The sequence below is a fragment of the Larus michahellis genome, chromosome 5 (assembly GCF_964199755.1).
Source record: "Larus michahellis chromosome 5, bLarMic1.1, whole genome shotgun sequence".
Classification (NCBI taxonomy): domain Eukaryota; kingdom Metazoa; phylum Chordata; class Aves; order Charadriiformes; family Laridae; genus Larus; species Larus michahellis.
This window is the reverse complement of record NC_133900.1, coordinates 27,061,604-27,081,950: the sequence shown is the minus strand read 5'-3', so window position 1 is coordinate 27,081,950 and position 20,347 is coordinate 27,061,604. Positions and strand designations below refer to the sequence as shown.

Genomic DNA, 20,347 nt, shown 5'->3' with positions numbered 1-20,347 from the left:
AAAATAATTTCTGTTGCTTTCCTCTAGAGAGAGGACAAGGAGAAAGACAGTGCAACTCCTTCTTCATGGTGGGGACCAATCTCTCTTCTAGCCTTCTCCTACAGCCTCCTCCATAGGCTGCTGCAGGGCAATGTGTTAGGATGCATTCATCTGCCAGGTTTTACCTACTGCTATCGTCCTGCATGTTCCCCAGAAGCCACAGGAGAACAGGCAGCCCCATAGATGTCATCACCCTCCAGACCACCTGGTGAGAACATACCCCGTCTGACTCCCTGCACAAAAGCAAGATCAGAGGCTCCTGTGCAGGCCCTTCCAACACACCATTTCACTGAGTTGATCGGACATTCCCACTGACTTCCAAGTGCCTTGAGTAAGATCTTTATTGCCTAATGCAAGGAGATACCTAACCATCTCAGAGGACAAACATAAGCAGAAGTACCATATCACACAATTCTTTTCCGTCTGCATGGGAGGCCTCTGCATATTCTCCCTCCTTTGCTTCTCAGAATTAGCTGTGACTGCCTCCGGTTCACTTCTCCCCCCAGTTGCCTGTCAGTAGTGCTCAGCTCAGCCAGTACTGAGCAGCTGGAAGGAGAGCAGCATTTTAAAACCAACAGGTTATTGTTCACCCAAAACCCCGAAGCAGATCTTCAAAACACAGAACAGTGGAAGCCAAGCTGGCCTGGTGAAGAGCAAGGAGGAGAATCTCTCATTGCTTAGAAATCACAAGGCAAGCCTTGTGAGAGGAGCTTAAGGCACATGAGGTACTAAAACCAATCCTTTAGCAGAGGAAGTGGGCTTCCTTTTCTCCTTTCCCAAAAGTTTGCTAAGGGTTTTCATACTCTGAATCTGCAGCATTCCTGTTTTTAATGACATCTGAGAGCTAGTAGCATGATTCCAAGAGCAAGGGCAAGCTCCACATTTTGCCAGGCCTGTGCTAAAATGCAGGAGCTGGATGCAGAGCTGTTGCTAGAAAGGATGACTGTTCGTACTGCATCAGGTAATTCCATTCTAGAGGCTGGCTGCGACGTTAAACTGCAAGGCTCAGAGAGGTGAGAAAGGATGCTGTGGGGATTAGTCATTAAGAGCTGTACCAGGGAGAACGGTGACTGCTAAGCCAGTGCCTTGCCTACCGGCTCTGTATAATCAGGACTGTCTGATAACACAGTCTTGCTGAGAACCTGTGGTTCCTCTGATTTCTCCACACTGTCTATTACAGCTGGATTCTCAGGTTGAAGAAAGTTAATGAAATCTGTCAATTTTGATGCCTGCGGAGGCTCATGTGCCCGATGAATACACCTGCTGGGGACTCAGAGAAGCTGAATTATGCTATTTATGGCTCTCCCAAGCTGACTTCATAGTCTTGGCCTGTCAATCAACCAGGAGCCCTTCATGTGTCTCACAAACTGAAGAGACCCAAATAAGTTATATCTAGGGCACAGAGCCTTCCAGAGGGATCTTTCTTCTGCCCTATAATAGGAGATCAGGCTTTGAAGAAGCCAAAATTTTGGAAAGAAGGCAACAATCTGATCCTCCCATGAGTTGTCTTGAGCTGGATGCACTTCCCAGGCAGAAAGGCATCTGTAAAGTCCGTGGCTTTTAACAAATCTCAGACTCCTTCCTCCCTGTTTTTATCCTAAGTAGTTCACGCTATCCCAGAGCCACAGCTCAAATCCATATATGAATGAGTTTTCAAAGGGACAGGCAATATCCTGCTGTGCAAGCTATCTGACTGCAGAGCTAATAGGCCCAGCATTACGTCCCCAGCGCAGGTTTGCAGAGCACATTGGGCTGGCAGTTACATCCAACTATTGTTTTCAATAAATTTTCCCCTCTCTGCATTCATAACAACTCAATTGGAAATTAACAATGAAGGCGAATCACTAGGGATGGGCAGTTATTGCAAATGGGCACTAAGAAGTACAGAGATTTCATCTGAGTAAATTGCTCATTCATCTGTGTGGACTTTGTAAATGAAAATGACTAGATTAGGAGGAAACATGATGATATTTATTTCATATTATATTTATAATTTATTTTTCTTTTGTCTTAGTCACACAGTAAATAGCAATACAAGTTTACGATGAATTTCAATATCCCTCAAATGACATAATCCTAGACTCTTTTTACTTCTCTATGCCTGTCAACACATCTCAGTTTACTAGAAACTCCTTGAAATTCTTTTTACTGCCACAGTGAGGTTTGTATATACTTAAACTCTGTACTTTTTGTTTTGCAAGGCTAAGCACAAAGTAAGCAACAGCTCCTGCCACAAAACTCAAACCAGTTGCTACCATCTTCCTCCCCATCTCCCAATCAAAGATCTAATCCCTGAGTAAATTGCTTCCTGCCTCTGCAGTGCGTGCATGTCAGAACAGAGCCCTAAATTCTTGCCTTGGCGTGCTGCTTCAGCCACCAGCCCAGCCTGTGCAGTAGGCTTCATTTCTGATCTGTGCAGGAACAAGTATCAGGAGGACAGCCTCCTCTCAGCTTATTTGTGGCATATCTGTGCAAATCTCTCTATACAAAATACAAGCGTCTGTCTGATCGTACAGATTTGCGTAGCTTGAATTTATGCCTTAGCTGTCAAAATAATTGAAGCACACCTGTGAAAGCTGGAAATACTTTTACTTCTTTTGTTAATAACCAGTCAGGAAATGAGAATGGCATCATTGACCTAACACAGTTAGAAGAAAGAAGGCAGCAAACTGAATTGGCCTCATGATTTTCATCTTCAAAATGACTAAAAATTTACATTATACTTAGATGCCAAAGTCTCTCTTTTTTTTTCCTCCCACATTCTGTGTTGGAATTACAGAAATCCAATTCTGGCCTATTTTCAAGAGACAGCCAATGCATGGAGTGCTCCAGCTGCAATCACAGTGGTGTAGCCATCGGGTAGCTCTCCAGAAGGTGCCATGCACTTCACAGACACCATTTTGCATCCTGAGCTGTGGTCATAACTCTCCCATTCGACCCCTGACTCATGTGCCTCTTGCTGACACTGCTAAAGCCCAGAAGTTGCATTTGGACATTTCTAGTTGGGATGCTGACTTCTGACTTCTTGTTCCTAAATGTCAGACTTAATAATGAGAGCAAGCAGCAGACTATGCACCTGCAGTTCACTTTTGATGAGCATTTGAGTCTCATTATAAGCTGTGGAGGAAGAACTATGAAATCTGAAAAGCATCTGATTAGATATCCCTGGAGTTTTGCTTTGCTTTCCGAAATGTACATGTGGTTACAACGAATATTTTCATTATGTACTGAATTAGGAAACTATGGTTGAGGTTTGGCTCACCCAGCTGGTTTAGAAGCAGTGCACTTAGTAACATAGGACCTTAAGCAAGACTTTTAGGGTCAGATTTTCAAAGCATTTTGGTCTTCTACAGATAACAATAAAAGCCAGAGGGCCAACTGGAATTTTTGAAGTCTCATGATTCACACTGAAATTAACGTGATGTTTAAAACTTAGGTCTTTAAGACTTGATTCAAAACCAGTGGCAGTCATGCTATTGACTGGGGTGAGTTGTGTGCTAGACACTTTCTCCCTGTCGAGCTTCATTTTCTCATCTATAAAATAAGAATAATTAACCTGCCTTTCATCCACCTTGGGATCTTTTGTCTGTTTTGGCTGTGATCCTGTAAGAAACATTTGGGACAAAGAATGACTTAAATATATGCCTAATGACCTATTGAACCAGAGGGAGTAAGGTGTCTAAAACACAAAAGCCAGGCTATCCATTAATGCTCATAGAAATAAGATGACCTTCAGAAAAACCAGCAATATTTAAACTAGCAACAGAAAAAGTGAAGATCAACTAAAAACTTTAATGGAAATGCACATTATTTCTCCTTTTTTTGGCAGCTGCTGCATCTGATGTTATTGCATTTCATTAGCAGGATTACAGATATAATTTCAGATGAGTAATATAATAAAAGAAAAGGCAGTGATTCTATTGAGATGTAGCTTGAAGCAGAACTGGCCCTCTTTGCTCTCTGGGATATTGTTCCCAGCTGAGATTTACAGGGCTCTAACAATGCATCACAAATGACATCCTATGTAAACAATCGGAGAACAAATGTGAGATGCTATTTAAATGCCTCATTAAGAAAAGGAAATTTCGTAGCTAGATTCTTTGCTTTTCTTGCCTTTGCAGTAGATTTAATTGACAGATCTAGATGACAAACAACAAAACTTGTTTATCAGAATTGCCTATTAGTTACAACGTGTCTTATATTAGTGCTTGTGGCTCAACTGAGAAAAGGACAGAGCAAGACCCTATAGAAATAATCCAGAGAATGTCTAGTCTCAGGTAAAATGAAGAGTGAAAGCTTACTGAACTGTTAATAGAAGATGCCAAGGTAGTTTTTGTTTTTAAACAGCTCCTACATAAATTTAAACTTGGGTATTACATTTTTGTCTGAAGAACAGATAGACTTCCAACGTTAACCTGGTGAGCACCAGCAGATTCATATGGAGTTATTGTTCATTCAAGGAATTCAGGATAGTAAAAGCCAAAGCGGGTCTTCATGGCTGTGAAAAGAATCTCATGTCCATTAATAAGACAGATGCCTGTTGATTATGGCAGGATCAAGATCACTTCAGGCTTTTAAACATGCTCTGCATCTACATCAGGTTTTTTGTAGACGTCCCTGTGCTTTTGGACAGCAGATTTGGGCAGATGGCTTTACAGAAAGATCCAACAGTTTCTATTATGGGGAGCTGTATGGAATGGATTTGCATGAAAAGTCACAGGGAATTCTTCCGAAACAGAGCCAACAGGAACTGGATAACAGAACAGGAAGTGAATCTCCCATGAGTGGAACCTCCCTCCTTCTTGGAAAACTCTGGGAGAGCATGAGAAGAAAATGATAAGGCCCGTGGTGTCATCTCTGCTAGAGAGGTTAGAGAAGAGGCAGCAGCTTCAGCTGCTAAGTTCAGACTTTCCCCAAGGTCTTCTCTGCCTCCTGGCTTCCCCGGCTGTGCTTTTGCAGCCCCCAGCTTCCACAGGGCAAGAGGAGGTGGGACATAACAAGTAGCTGCAATTCTGGGGGTAGGGTGAGCTGAGCAGGACAAGAGCAAGGGAGGCTGTTCAGACCTGAATGTGAAGGATGTCATCCTGTGATAGTGACTTGTTTTGCATTTGTTATATGCGCACTCTCTCTCGTGCTCTCTCTCATTTTTGTAGTCTGTTTATTTATTTATTTTCCTGTTTGTATGGGGGGGGGAACCCCAAGAACAAGGAAAATAAGAAATCTTTCAAAATCGTGCATGCAAGCAAAGCAAAACAAGGAATTCATTCACTGCTTGCTATTGGCAAGTAGGTGTTCAGCCATTTCCAGGAAAGCAGGACTCCATCATGCGTAAGGGTTACTTGGGAAGACAAACACCGTAACTCCAATCATCCCCCCCCTTCCTCCTTCTTCTCCCAGCTTTATATGCTGAGCATGGTGTCATATGGCATGGAATATCCCTTTGGTCAGTTGTCAGTTGAGGTCAGCCGTCCCGGCTGTGTCCCCTCCCCACTTCTTGTGCACTCCCAGCCTACCCACTGGCAGGGCAGCATGAGGAACATAAAAGGCCTTGACTGCTTCGCAACAACCAAAACCATCAGTGTGCTGTCAACAATAGTCCCATCCCAAACCCAAAACAGCACTATACAGCTCACAGGAAGAAAGTCAACTCCATCCCAGACAAAACCAAGACAGGTTGTTAGGTGCCTTTGCGCATTTACCTCTGTATTCCAGTCTTGCATTTAGTTATTTCCAGTCCTCCAATCATGCTTTACCAACCGACATTAGATGGAAACTAATTCCTATCCCCACCAATTAGTCTCAAAGTTTTCAATGAAAGACCCAGACACCTCATCTCATATCTGGAGAAACGGAGGCACAGGCACCTCTAGATCCCTCAAAAGACTCTGGAAAGAAAAGGCAGTCTCTGAGGCTATGTGGTGTCTCACCTACTACCTTCCCTTTCAAATTATTTTCATCTCTTTTTTCAATGTTTGCAAACAGGCAAATGCATACACAAATAGATGGGGCCTCTGAAAGTGTGGAAAACTTAGCACCTAGCTAAGAGCAGATGGGGACTTCTCTGGAATATGCTTATCTTTAGGAGAGCAATCTAGTTTTTCCTGGAGTATATAATAACCCCAATATCCATTAGGTAAGAGCAGTGGGTGCTGTATTCCCATGTAGAAAGGTGGCAACACATCGTTTAGTTTGACCACTGCCAAGGGCTGTCTTAATTTATGCTGAAATGACTGCATGGCAGCACCTTTGTTGAAGGAATATTTCTGATCCTTAAAACACCCCAACACTATTCATGAGGTTCTGAAGGTCTGTCATAAACTTTCCATTTCGAACCGAGTAGCTTTGTGAGTCCAAATGCACTGGATTCACTACTGGCAAGATGCCTTGATACAAGGCAAGCTTCAAATGTGGCAAACTATAGCCACATTTCCTGTCTGATTCAAACAAGATTTACCACATAAAGGTACAAGCATTTGAGCCCAGGGGAAAGGTGGGTGCTTTTGTATATACTTTGCTCCATTTTGGTTTTAGATAAACTTTTTAATTATTTAGCATACACTTTGGAAAGTCTTAACTTTTCCTTTACCTCTTTTGTTGTTGCTGTTGTGATGACTTATATTGGATGTGGGTTTAAGGCTGGAGCCTAGGCACTAGCCTGTTTTCAATGCACACTTACATTTTGTCTTGTTTTTTGGGTAATATGGCTCATACTTTTGATTTCCCATCAAAATGAGTATAGGAGGTCCCACATTTTCCAATTAATATTTCCAACTCAGAAAGCTAAGTCATGTCTAGCATCACTTAATGAGACTGTATTTTCTTCTTAAGGCAGGCAAGCTTAACTTCATAGCCTACCAACCAGAAGTTATCAAAACTTCAGACAAAGAAAAGAAAGTTTATAGTCTAAATTATTCCATAAATGGGGTTAGAAAGGAAATGTGGAGGTAGAAAAAGTAAAAAGAGAACTGTACATGGAAAATCAGAGTGTGAAAAAGAACCAGTAAGCCTGTCACTAAAAACAAGTTGAGTTTTTTTTTTTCTGGGTTTGAATATACAACCTCAATTTGTCCATAAACAACTCTGAATTCTGAAAACAAAAGACATGTTTCTACAGCATCAAAAATGTTTTTGAAAAATTTCAAGTAATTCTGCCTGCAAATAAGAAGGCCAGCTCCAAAAATTGTTACCAAATGGCACAGAAATAGAACAAACAGAAGGTTATGCCAGTGGTTTATTTGCTTTAAACAACATCTTTTGCTCTAGTTCAAATAAATACTAACAGGAAGGGATTTTTTTTTTAATATTCTGCCATTAGAGTGCAAGTTCAGCGTTCACAAACAGTTTAGATGAGTTGTGGCTGTAACATTTACAGAGGAAAATCAGTAGAGGTGTTCAAAGACCATTAAGCGTTTGCTGTATAGATTGGGATGAAATGTTATCTCTCGAGTATGAGCATGAATAGACTCACCAAGCAGTATCACCATGATCAAGTCCCTCATGGACCATGTCTGTATAACTGGAGAAGCAGCTTGCTGATCAGTTTTAAGCATCTTGCACTTCTTTAGAATCATAGACTCACCTAGGTTGACAGGCACCTTTCAGATCATCTAGTCCAACCATCAACCTAACTCTGACAAAAACCATCACTAAACCATATCTCTAAGCACTATGTCTACCTGTCTTTGATGTGCAGACAGCCTGCCTGGGCTCTTTTCCTGATGGAGGAGCTTGGGATGACGGGTCCTGTGCTCTCCATGTGGCCTAGAGTATCGCTCACAGCACGCATGGGAGGTGACGTAGAATCAACCATGTTTGCTGTTTGTCCTCACGACTATATTCGCTGGAAAGGTACTGTAGGCTCATTTCACAGCAGGGGAACCGCAGTATGCAGAGGGAAAATTATTTGTCCTCTGTCGTAGAGCTGAGATGGGAAGACCGGTTTCCTAAGCTTCATGGCAGTGCTTCTGAGGCACTGAAGCCTCTGCTCAACCTAATTAAGGTGGTGGGAAGGGGAAATTAAACCAGCCAAAATAAACTTCTCCCAGGAAGGACATGGGAATATGACTGAGTCTCTGGCTCACATGCTGGTGTCTGATCTGCTGCCAATGCAGGGCAGATCTGTGCTGCCTTTTCCTCATCGTTCATGGAGAAACTACAATTTAGCCCTGTTATTAGTAACGATTAATTTTCAGTGTGGTGAATTTACCAATGAGTTTATGAGAAATTAATTTGCACCAAGGAAGAAAACATGTCAGTTCAAATGTGTTCAGTTAATTGTTGATAGCATTGGTGTGGCCATTAGATACAAAAACCGCCTTGCTATTAGGGGTTAGCAAGGGAACGCATCCTCATTAGATAAGAGACTGGAGAGAGCGCTATCCCCTGGACAGTCAAATATTGAAAGAAAATTATAATTCATTAGCATACTTTATTAGCTAATTGACTTAGGAATGCATTTAAAGAAACATAGCTAGAGCCTGGGGTAGGACGCTCCTCTGCCCAGTACTTCTAAGGTAGAGGCAAAAATGAGCTTTTGAGCCATCTTTGCTGTATCAGCTGTGATTGTTGGACCACTGGGCACTTTCTGATGCCGGAACATAAATCAGCAGGGCCCCAAGCCTGCTGTAGCGTGCACCAGTGCCATACTGCATTCAGACACTGTGCAAGCAGCACGGGGTAAAATAGTGACCTCGCCAGTTCTCTGCTCTCTGCCCCTCGTGCAGCTCTGTGGAGAGCTGCTTCCTAAATGTACTTAGCAGCCGTGCTGATTGCGGCAATGTCCAAACCCGAGCTTCCTGAAGTGAGGAGGCAGTGACCTGTGTTATCAGTGTCCTGAAACAGAGAGTGTCTGTAACACTGCAAGGCACAGCACTGTTTGTTCTCTCAGAAACTGGCAGAGGCTGAACATGAACAAAGGTTTTAAAAGAAACAGCATTTTAAAACAGGCCTTTATATCTTATTGCTCGTGTTTTCTGAGACCACAAGGACGGTCAGATACCTGTGTTTAAACGCTCTGCTTTACTGCCTATGAAACCCTTGGCTGGGTTGGCTACTGCCACACCAGTAAAGGTATTTGAGCAGTTAAGGATTCAGATAGACGGCAACTGATTTCGTAAACCACCAAACATTAAGCTGCATTTTTAAAAATCCCAGGTTAGAATATGGACAGGCAGACAGAGAAGGAAGGATAAGGATATCTTTAGTCCCTGAAACACATACTTAGTTTGGCAAATGTATGTTCCTTACCGTGCAGTTTCTCATGTTTGGGTCACCCTTTGTATGAAGGCTTCACTGACAGAGTTTATATTTAGGAAGAGAATCCTGATCGATTTCTCACATCCCTCTGATACCTCAACAATTATCTTTGCTACCGTTTCCAAACTTGTAGAGACAGGAGACTCAAAGACAAAGATAACTGCCAGAATACAGATCCTCAGTCGGCATAAATTATGCATCTCTCTCTTAATTGGGGTTGGCATTTCAGAGCCAGAACACAACTGTCTGCAAATACAAAGCAAACTCAGTGCTGTTTCAGTGCACGGATCACAGGGCGCAGTCCTCCCTGGGGGTCCCTGGTCAAAACACTCCCCAAACCGATTACGCCGAGTCCAGCTTCACTGACCAACCTGCCCACCACCCCCCTGCAGCGACAGTGCGTGCCCCTGTGCAGTGGCCGTGTGTCACACAGGCAGCGAAGGCAGCACGAAGCCCACGCCAGGGGAACCAGCCCTGCAGGGACGCTGCTCCGGGACGGGCAGAGCGCGTGTGTCACACTGCTCAGCTGGGCACTGCCACCCCACTGTGTCCTGCTGTCCCCACTGTGCCCCGCTGCAGCGCGGGGCGTTCAGCACCCCTCACCTCCTGGCACTGGTTAAGGTGACCTTGCTCAAGCTCCAGGCTTGTCAGAGTATCTGTTTCCTTGTTTCGCTGCATTCTCTTCTGTGGTTGTTACTAATGAAATGAAAGCTGAGCTTCATCCCCTTTCCCTTCCCTTGCCCACGCACATTAATTTAAATGCAAATCCACACAGAAAGATCAAAATTAATTATACTTTCTGCAGCAGGCTACACGGAAAATTGAAATGCACAGGGCTGGATTTTCTTTTTCATTTTCTCTTTTTTCTTTCAGAAGTGGAAAGGAGAAACAATGTAGCAAAAATATTAAAACACGCCTCTAAATGTTGCATACTTGCTTGCTTTTAGTTTCTGATGTTTTTTTCTTGTCTAAATTTCCACAGCTGCTTTCAGCGTCAAGCTGTTTCAGAAGGAAAATTGAAAGCTTAATCTGCTAGTGACATAAATTGACCTCTAAATGACAAATAATATTCTGTTTACCACTAATAACAATCGATCTTCATTAAGAAAAACTATGCTGACTCTTAAGGAATTTGTCCATTATTGCCTGATCAGAATATAGATACAGTGTGAGGTGTTTTTTTTCAGGGAAAAAAGAAAAGGTGGAGGGGAGAGGAGTGTTCTGTTCCTCAACGAGGCCAGGCATGTATATAAGTTTTTTTCAATGAAAATGCAATCAGGTGAATATGTGACCCAAGGTGCAGTGCAGAGTCCCACGGGCTGGAATTCCAAATCTTGGCACAGTCAGAGTGGATTAACTGCTCGCAGGAACCAGCGTATGGACAGGACTACCCTGATTGCCAGATCCTGGGGAAGAAAAGCAAAATTCTGACGCTGTTTAAGGGGAATGGCTGCAGGCATTGTATGCAACATAATACTCTTTGGTATAGAGACGTTAGGCATGCTCTGAAAAACCTTCTGGATTAGGCTCTGTGGGGCTTCAGTGAAGGTGCCAGGGTGACAGTTACATGGCTTTTTGTAGGAAAAATGGATGCTCACAGATTTTAAGCATTTAAGGACAATGGGAACAATCAAATGAGCATCTAAAAATGAAGCAGGTAGCCAGACACTTTGTCAGGCTGGGACTTACTTGATTATTAGTCCATGGGAAGTGTGTGTTGTTCTGCCCCTAGGCCAGACCCTGTCCTTAGCACTGTTGGTTTTAGCCAATGTCTGGAGACATCGATTCAGCCAGTCCACTGCTTGCTCTCCATGTATTACGTTATACATTCACGTATTACAAAAACCAGAAGAAAGAAATGGATGCTTATGATCCAATAGCTCCTCTTTCAAATTCCACGTGTCGTTAAGAAAGTGGTTACTTGTGTCCCCACAGCAACTAGAGGTCAAGATGCCTTTGGGCCTTGGAAGCCTTTGGAAAGCTTACAAATTAAACAAATCAGAAAAAATACTCAGAGAAAAAAGCTGACAAAGAAAAGGGATTTATCCCTGGGTAGGGAGACATTAAAAACAACATCCTTTTCAGTATCCTGCTGAGATTTTACTGATCAGAACACACTGGATCTGCTCTTCCTGCTGACTTCCCATACAAACATGGATGTTCAAGACCTTGCTCCTGCTCTTTAAATATTCTGATATACCATATCAAAGACCCTTCTGTAAGGAAAACACAGCCTGGCTGACTGATCCCATATCCAGCAGGTGCCTTCCCAAGGCCAGCCCTGTGCCCTAAAGACTTAGTGAGAGGTAGAAGCAGCGTACAGTTGGTAGCCTGGCCCCTGCAAGCTCAGCTGTGCTCAGGAGCCCAGTACGGTGCCAGGCCAGTACAGCTGGGCAGTACCTGGAAGGGGCCTGGCTAGAGCTGGTCTCTCTGCACTAGCCCTGAAAAAAAAAGACCCAGATGATTGCGCTGGCATTTAGCAGGTCAAAGCAGCAAAACATCTTTTGCTCTGTGGCCAAAGAGGGCGTTTTGAGTGGGGCCCCGTGAAGAGACACTGGGGCCTTGCTTGCCCCAGGCTTGCTGCTGAGAGCTGCAATTGCTCAAGTGGACTGGTCATTCGTATTGCAGTACTCAGCAGCTGTCGTTTATTACAGTGAAGGCAAACATAGTAAGTAATAGCTTCAGATACATTCTCTCTTGGTCTTCTGGTCCCACTTAGTTTTACTGTGGTTTCTTAGGTGTGCTTTGCTTACTGCCATCATGCTCAGGAATCACTCAAGTGCAATGTCAGCACAATAAATCCCACAGCCTTTTCTTCCAAATAAAAGCAGAAAGCAACAGCTTCAAGTCATTTCAGCATCCCACTTCCCTGCTGTCAGCTCAGTGAAGCAAGGGTATGCAAACTTCAGTCCAGTGAAGGCTGCAACTGTCAGCATGTTGATATCTCCATCTATTCCTGTTTTCTCAGAAGCGTTCCTGAGAACGCTCAAACACATCTGCTGCAACCAAGAGAAACAACACTTAGGACCGTTGCTGTTTAAGGTCGCTGTCATGGGTTAACCCTGGCCGGCAATTGAGCGCCACGCAGCCAATCGCTCGCTTCCCCCAGTTGCGATGGGGGAGAGAACCAGAAAAGTAAAAGTGAGAAAACTCGTGGGTTGAGATAAAGACGGTTTAGTAGGCAGAGCAAAAGCCGCGCACACAAGGAAAGCAAACCAAGGAATTCATTCATCACTTCCCATTGGCAAGCAGGTGTCCAGCCATCTCCAGCAAAGCAGAGCTCCATCACACATAATGGTTACTTGGGAAGATAAAAAGTCATCACTCGAACATTGCCCCCCCCTCCTTCTTCCCCCAGCTTTTTATTGCTGAGCATAATGTCATATGGTATGGAATATCCCTTTGGTCAGTTGGGGTCAGCTTCTTGTGCACCCCCAGCTGGCGGGGTGGTGTGAGGAGCAGAAAAGGCCTTGACTCTGTGTAAGCATCGCTCAGCAGTAACAAAAACATCCCTGTATTATCAACACTATTTTCAGCATAAATCCAAAACACAGTTGCATACAAGCTAAAAAATTAACTCTATCCCAGTCAAAACTGTATTAGTTCCCCATTTACTTGTCAAGGAAAGACCTCGGCAAGTTTTCTGATAATCTGTGTGTTGGTATGTCTGTCCATCTCTATATATTATGCACAAAAGCACCATCCCCACACATATTAATACGTGAGCCTTTCCTAGCAATCTCTTATTGCTATGTAGATATCAAAATTGCCATCTGGTTAAGGCGGTGGAATGCATTTCAGCTGTGCTCAGTTCACGTGAGCAAGTGCTGTTACATTTCTCAGCTAATGTGTAACATTCTGTGATCATATAAGGGATATCGGTGCCACAGTGGTCCCCAGAATTTCTTGTATTTCTGCAAATTTAAACATGCTGCTGCTGATTGATTATAGTAATTTTCATTATCATTAGTTCATATCATCCTATTCATATCACAGCAGGTATTGCTGGTAATTATTAAGGCTATTTGTTATTAGAGATGCATGGGTGGTGACATACAATGAGAAGCAAACAATTTAACTGATAATAAAATTAGCTGATCATGGAAAGTCAGTCTGCTAATTATCTCCAAACTGTGTCTGTCAGCTCTGGTTTGCATTTCTTAGGCTCCTTGCTTCCCAGAGGAATAGCTTTAGCAGGGCTGCGTTCTAAGGAACACACTGAATTTCCCAGCAAGAGAGGTCTTCATCATCATGTTACGCCTTTGCTCTCAAACAGGTTCGCCTGACTTCAAAAATACTTTGTGACAAATAGGCATTTGATTGTGTAATTTACTACAGAACAGGCAGCAAACTAAAGAATTTATATGGAAGTTTATGAAAATTAGTAAAAATTAGACTGACCCCTTAAATTTCATAACTATTGGAAAGAACCTAGTACTTAGATTTTTTAGTTGTTATATTTTCAAAACCTCTTCTGATATTTAAGTAGTGGAGCACACGCTAAGGTCAATTTTAGTCATGTGGATAGAGAGTACCTTTGGACGCTTTTAAAACTGCATATGGGCTTTTAAAACTCAGTTCCTGTGATTGTCAGCCGATTCATTTGCTGAAATTCTAGTCTAGATGCAGTGAAAAAACAAACTGCATTTTGGTTTTCTGTGCATCTTTGCATAGTGGTATTGGCAGCTGGGCATGGTACTGAGGCAAGCCATGATTCATTTTAGCAAGCATTTGGATGGTTATTTAATAGCACTACATCTGCTTTTTATATCCCGTATTAATAAGTGTTTTTATAGTTGGATGTGGTCAAATTAAAGGTGGCTGTCAGTTTTTATATATCCAGTCAGTTTGCTTATGTTTTCATTTTTTGTTTTAAGTACTGGCAGGTACAAAAAATAACCCATCAAAAATTTAATGTTTTTCCTCACGTCTATTTTTAAAAACAGACTATTAAAAGTAAACATTGAGTTGCTTTCCAAGAAAATACCATCCTGTGTTGAAAAACTATGGTGCTTTAAAGGTAATAGCATTAAAATATTTTAAGTATTCCTAAATAAATGTATGGATTTTTTCCACAAAGTTGTATCAGATTCCTGACAGAGAAGAGGGAATAAGGTGAAAGGCTTAAGACTTATAATTAATTGATTACCCTCCCAGACTAAAGGAAGCCTGTACACATAGAAGGAACATTGAATTATAACAGGATAGGATGAATCATAGAATTGTAAACCAGTTTGAGTTGGAAGGGACATTCGAAGATCATTCAATCCAGCGCCTCTGCCATGGGCAGGGACGTCTTTCATTAGACCAGGTTGCTCAGTGAAGAAGAATGATGTTGATGACATTTACAATCAATGAGTTTGTGAATAACTTTTCAGCTGCGGAATGGGCAAATCTGTCAGGTACCTATGTACATGCAGTTGGCGGGGTGACTGTATTAAAGTCTGAGACAAACATCCTTCAATGGAAGGATAGGTCGGGAGGGTAGAAATAACCAAACAGGAGATGGAAAACCAGGCAGACGTTTCAATAGCTGTTCAGATGTGCTGCAAAAAAATGAACCAAAAGTGTTCCACACAAATGTAAGAAATGTGGAGGAACCACAATATTGGATGAATATCAGAGCATATAATATTGGCTAAATAGGCCTGTAGTTTGAACCATGATGGCCATTCTTATTTTCTGGTCAGCCTAGATCTGCTTTTTCCAGTCAATAGTGGTCTGGGATATAAGTGGGCTGAAATGTTATTTTTACAACTTTGTTCCAAGTGTGAAATGCACAGCCAAAACCATAACCCTGCGCAAGTGAGCTGAATAGCTCTGCTGATGACAAGGAATATACAGGGACTGTGACCTACTGAGTACCATGTGGCTGAGCTCTGATGCACTATCACAATGTCAGAAAGTAAATAATAATACATGCCTGATCTTAGATGCAACAGGAATTATAAGATAAACACAGTCACCCATGCTCTTGGATTGCCATTAATCTCTGCAGGAAGCACCAATGGAAAGTGTTCATAAGAATAAACTGGAAAGTAAACTCTACTAAAAAAAAAAAAAAAAACCAACCCTGGAAAAGAGAAACCCTCCAGCTTTAGACTGAAGCAAGCTTTGCCAGGTGTGGGAGTACAGAGAGGGCTTTGAGTGCTGCAGAGCTGCAGCTGCGTCTTTGTCTTCAGTGAGTGCTTGTTTACTCTGTCTGGGAGAATGCACTCTCCACATGCACTTCTGAACTCCTGCTGATGGCAGGTGAAGCTTATCTGCCAGATAGTACTGGCTTTAGGTATCCAAGAGATCCATCAACCCCCTATTCCGACAGGCAGTAGCAAGAATTAATACAGGTGATAATTAGTCACTGCATTTGGCTTCTTTTCACTATTAAAAGAAAGAAGAGCTCTTCTGCTATAGGAGTGACATGAATGTGTGTTTGCCAGAGCCAGGATAGACTGGAATTGGCGTCCTGCATTGCCAAATAGAAATCTGGAGCTGTCCTAGTGAGAGCTCTGGAAGATCCCTGCAGAAAACAGTCACAGGAAGAAAGAAGGTAAATGGTGACAAGTGGGGCCAAGGTCCCCTTGGCTGACTGCTACCACATGGGGAACAAGCAAATATCTGAAGCCCAGGAATGTGTGAGCTTTCCTCTCTCTGAAATGAGTCTCCTCAGGCTGGGAGAGCAGACCAGCCAGACCTCTGAGACCTCCAGAGGAATAAAGTGGGGTCACACATCTCTCCAGAAAGCAACGCTGTTTTTTGCACGTCCTCAGGCAGTAAAGACTTGGGAGCAGCCTTGCTAAAGTCTGCTGCCAGTAAAGACTAAAAGTGGGAAACTTTCATGTTCAGACTAAAACCAGCATACTTACAAATAGAGATGTGTTCGGACTTTGTCCCCCACTCCATTTGCATAGCATTTCCACTTAACATTAGCTAGTGGCCCCCCACCAGTACTAAGAGCTGGGAAGGAACATCCCAACAGCTAATTCCAGGTCTCTCCAGCTAAATACACACAGCACCCCAAGGATGGTCTGGAAACTAGAGAGACACAGCGGTGTGATAACAAGGTCACTGCAGACAAGCAGCAGCAAAGGCACACTTCCATCTGTCTAAATCTTTGAGTATGTTTGAACATAATGGTGTACTGAGGCTAAAGGACTGGAAATGTAGGATGACGTGCTTAAACGCACAACCTCTGTTTGCCCTTGTGAGGATTATGAGCCATACCTAAAAGTGCACTGCCACAGGATGAGGTAAATTGGCTTTTATTGAAACATACTGTAATATGAAGGAGGGGGGCTTGGGGGAAGATTCCAATTTAACACGAGTACATTGCATTTCAGGCTCCCAAATAACTATTGATATCTGCTGTCCTGGAGCAAATCACATCTTTCTTGACAAGTCAGACAGCTGCTCTTTCTCTATCTTCCTTTTGTTATCTTTAATAGCCATGGATTGTTGTGGTACCTTGAAAAAAATGTTTGCAACTTACTTGATGGATGTTTCACCTTCTGCTATTAGCCCTGGTTCACGGGTTCATCTAATGCCTGTTCCTGCCTGCAAAACTCAGACCAAGTGCATTTGAAATGAGAGTGATCCGGGTGCCACTGCACAGTGGGTGCAGCACACACTGTGTACAGCTCCCCTTCCCCCCCAGCTGGCAGCCGGTGTGGTGAACAAGCTCTCTTGATCATTCTGAAACACAATTAAGGTAGAAGCAGTCTATGGACCTCATCTGGTCCAGGCTCCTGCTCAGAGCAGGGCCGACTTTCAAGTCCTATGAGATTACTCGGGGACTTCCCCAGCCGAGGCCTGACTATCTCCAGGGAAGTAGATCCCACAGCTTCTTGGGGCAAATGTTCCTATGTTGGATCACAATCATTGTGGGGAATTTTTTTCCATTTCTTTAGGATATGGGAATACTGGTATCTTAAATTCAGGAATACTAACAATTCTAAGATAACACTAAAGAAAACCATGGCTATATTTGACCAATTTAACACAGACTTTGAATGGAAAAGACAAAGCAAATCTCTTTCAGGCTATCAGCTGTCCTAAAGAGTGTCACAGGAAAAAAAGGCAAATGCGGTAGAAAAGGCTGGGGGTGGTGATAGTGCAGCTATTCCCTCACTTTCCTCTGTCAGATTTTCTTGTCCCCAAATCTCAGTCAACACCATGGGCTGCATAAGGTCTCTCCAGGCTGCTCCAGGTCAGCCTTAAAATACGTCAGGTCAGCCCTAAAAACTTTCAACAGCAAACTGAAGTGTGTGTGTGGATAAGCTGAGTTGTGTGTCTTTGTGGTGCAAGGGAGGAGGTGCTTATGTTGACCATTCAGCTGTAGGGGCACGGCCTTCTGCATGCAGGCACTACAAAGAGCTGGACCAGTTAACAATTCAAACAGCCACGATCCCTTGGGCAGTCTGTCTGTGGCACTTACCCACTTGCCCTGACACTGAGAGAAACAAATGCAGCTGGAGACCTGTACCTGTTTGAACAAACTCTCCAAAATCATCAAAGGGCAACTAATAACAACTGCCAACTGCTGTCGTGCATTTAGGAGCAACCTTTAAACTAGAGCATTTAAAAATCTGCTTCCAGGGAACATCCTTGAGTTGATGGGTATCATGGAAGTCATACGTAACCCAGCATTAGCTACCCAAGTGCTTCTGCTTTTTGTGTCTCTATTTGCCTGATTAATCCGTGATTAAGAACTAATGCTAGCTGCATGTCCCTAGTAAGGTTTTATATTCCCGAATGGGAAAAAACAACACCTTCGGACCAGACTTTAGAACAAGCATCATTTTGGAGGGAGGGGCAAGACTGATACATTTAGTATGGAGTTTTGGCAAATACAGTAATAAACAGGGTCCTCTTTATACTTTGCAGTGGTGTGCACACATGCCCATTTTTCATGAGCCAGTGGAGCATTCAGCATTGAGATTGGCCCTTCCAACACTCAAGTGGGGAGAAGGGATTTAATTTCTGCTCTAATGTGTGCATTGTGTGCTCCTCCTAGCTGTCTTGTATTCTGCTTGTATAGCTGAGACCAAAAGAGAGGATTTTTTTTTTTTAATCTCACATTTTTAGCTATCAGCTAAAAAGAACACTAACAGAAAGGAAAATTTAGATCCTCCACCATGAAATTAACAGCCATGCTTTGTGATTTGAATAGGTCCCCAGTGGTACCCTTCCCGTGTTGGCCTGCAACTAGAACGCAGTAAGTATTCCTATGGTTGAATACAGCCACCTAACGTATTACTAATTCTCTGGCAAGTTCTCCTCCTAACAGTATTTCTCTCTTTATATTTGTTATTGGGTGAACTGTAAGCACTTTTTCATTAATTGATATCAATGATTAACTTATTAGCTTTCTCATTAATAAAGGAATCTAATGGTTTTCATAACCCCTGAGTAAAAATGTTTCAGAATACAATATATGATCAAATAATGAAGACAAAGCAGTTTTAAAACCATTCACTCACTTCCCTCACTAGCACTGCATTATCCATTTTAGTACTTGCTCACAGCCTCATCAGAAGATGCAATTTTTGTGCCAGTACACCAGTTCTTGGTGGTCACGGCAGTGGGAGATGAAGCTGCCACAGGCCGTGTGGCATTTGGTCTGTGGACTTGTAGCATTGCAGAGCCCTAGAAAATGAGGGCTCAGCACCTGGTGGAATTTAGCACCCTCATTCACTTAAACGGCCAACAAACATATATCGAAAGGGAGACACAATACAGAAATTGGAAAAGAGAAGTGTTGCAGCCATGGCAACACCCCATGCCAGTGGCTGTTGGGGTTTCCTAATATCCAACTCACTGCCTCTATTAAAAAAAAAAAAAAAGAACCAGATATTGCCATTTTATGTCTCTACCTGTACACTCCAGGTCCATCAGGACTGGAAGCAGATGCCTCAGAATACTGTGAAAAGTAATATAAAGCTCAGATACACTTGGTCTGCCCTGGTCAGACAGCTCACAAAGAAATCTTGGACTGTGGGCTTTTGCCCAAGAAGTTGCATTCATCATGATGGTGCCACCTATTGTAAAATAACCTGAGAATGCAAACGCTTCAGCAAAAGATATCAGTGAGGGAGACACAGCATAACATTGACTTTCCCATTAATCTTGCAAGACAGAACACAAAGTGCTCTATGAAATTCCGTGTGATTGCATGGCATGTCTCTAGTGGTCTAGATTAACAGAGATAGCATCGTAACAATTGCTAGGCACTGCTGCCCAGTGTCATGTCAGCCTAATGCTTTTGTTAAAATGAGAGGAGAATAACTCTCATAGAAATGCTCTAAGTTGTTAACCTGGAGAAATAGTACCAAGTCACCAAAATAAATCAGAATACGGGTTAGGCCTACACCTTGACCGTTAGCAGGGCAGCCTACTAATGCTGAGTCTCTGAGAGGATGCCTGCTGTCCGTGCCATCTCCTCTCCCCTTTCTGTCATTACAGATGGGCCCTATTTGAAGGATTCCATTAACATTCAAAGCCTTGCCGTTTCCTCCATCATCACACTGTATTTTACAGACCTGGGTCAGCAGGTCAGTTGGACCACAGTAAGTATGTCCTTGTAACAATCAACAGGATACATCTTAATGTACAATGCGTTTTAGCATCAAATCACTCCAACTTCCTCAGCCTGCCCTTCCCTTTGTCAAATGGTGTAATTATCAGCAGTCAAAACAGAAATAAATGGATAGTGAGCCAAGTTATCAATGTGCTAACTCTGACATCCAATTAAAGATTAGAAGGTGGACATAACAATATTGCCTGAGGGAAAAAAAATCAATTTTTAAAAACAGTTTTAGCTTATCTAGGGTTTATATGCCTGTGCAGGACCTGTAGCCAAATACATCCATTTGCTGCAAGGCTCCTCTGCTTTGAAAGTGGAAGCATATTAAAAGGAAAAAATGGATTTCTGGTAATCCTGTTATTAATGTGGGAAAATTACTGGATGGGAATGTCTTACTCTTTGTGCACTTGAGGAACAGTTCCGAGAGAGTGGTGAGGTCAAGGATTCCAGGCCAGGATTCCCAGCCAGGCCCAG

General features: G+C 42.8%; 1 protein-coding gene across 3 annotated transcripts in view; it reads left to right on the top strand.

The window, feature by feature from the left end:
* The window catches only part of TECRL (trans-2,3-enoyl-CoA reductase like), a 72,224-nt gene that overhangs the window by 19,770 nt on the left and 32,107 nt on the right, over positions 1-20,347 (top strand). For 2 of the 3 annotated variants that reach the window (XM_074589265.1, XM_074589266.1), the window contains exons 3-4: positions 18,461-18,505; positions 19,753-19,841. In XM_074589265.1, the coding sequence (XP_074445366.1) occupies positions 18,461-18,505; positions 19,753-19,841 (134 nt within the window). Of the gene's footprint in view, positions 1-18,460; positions 18,506-19,752; positions 19,857-20,347 lie in introns of all 3 variants that reach the window. The other variant, XM_074589263.1, reaches the window with a different exon arrangement.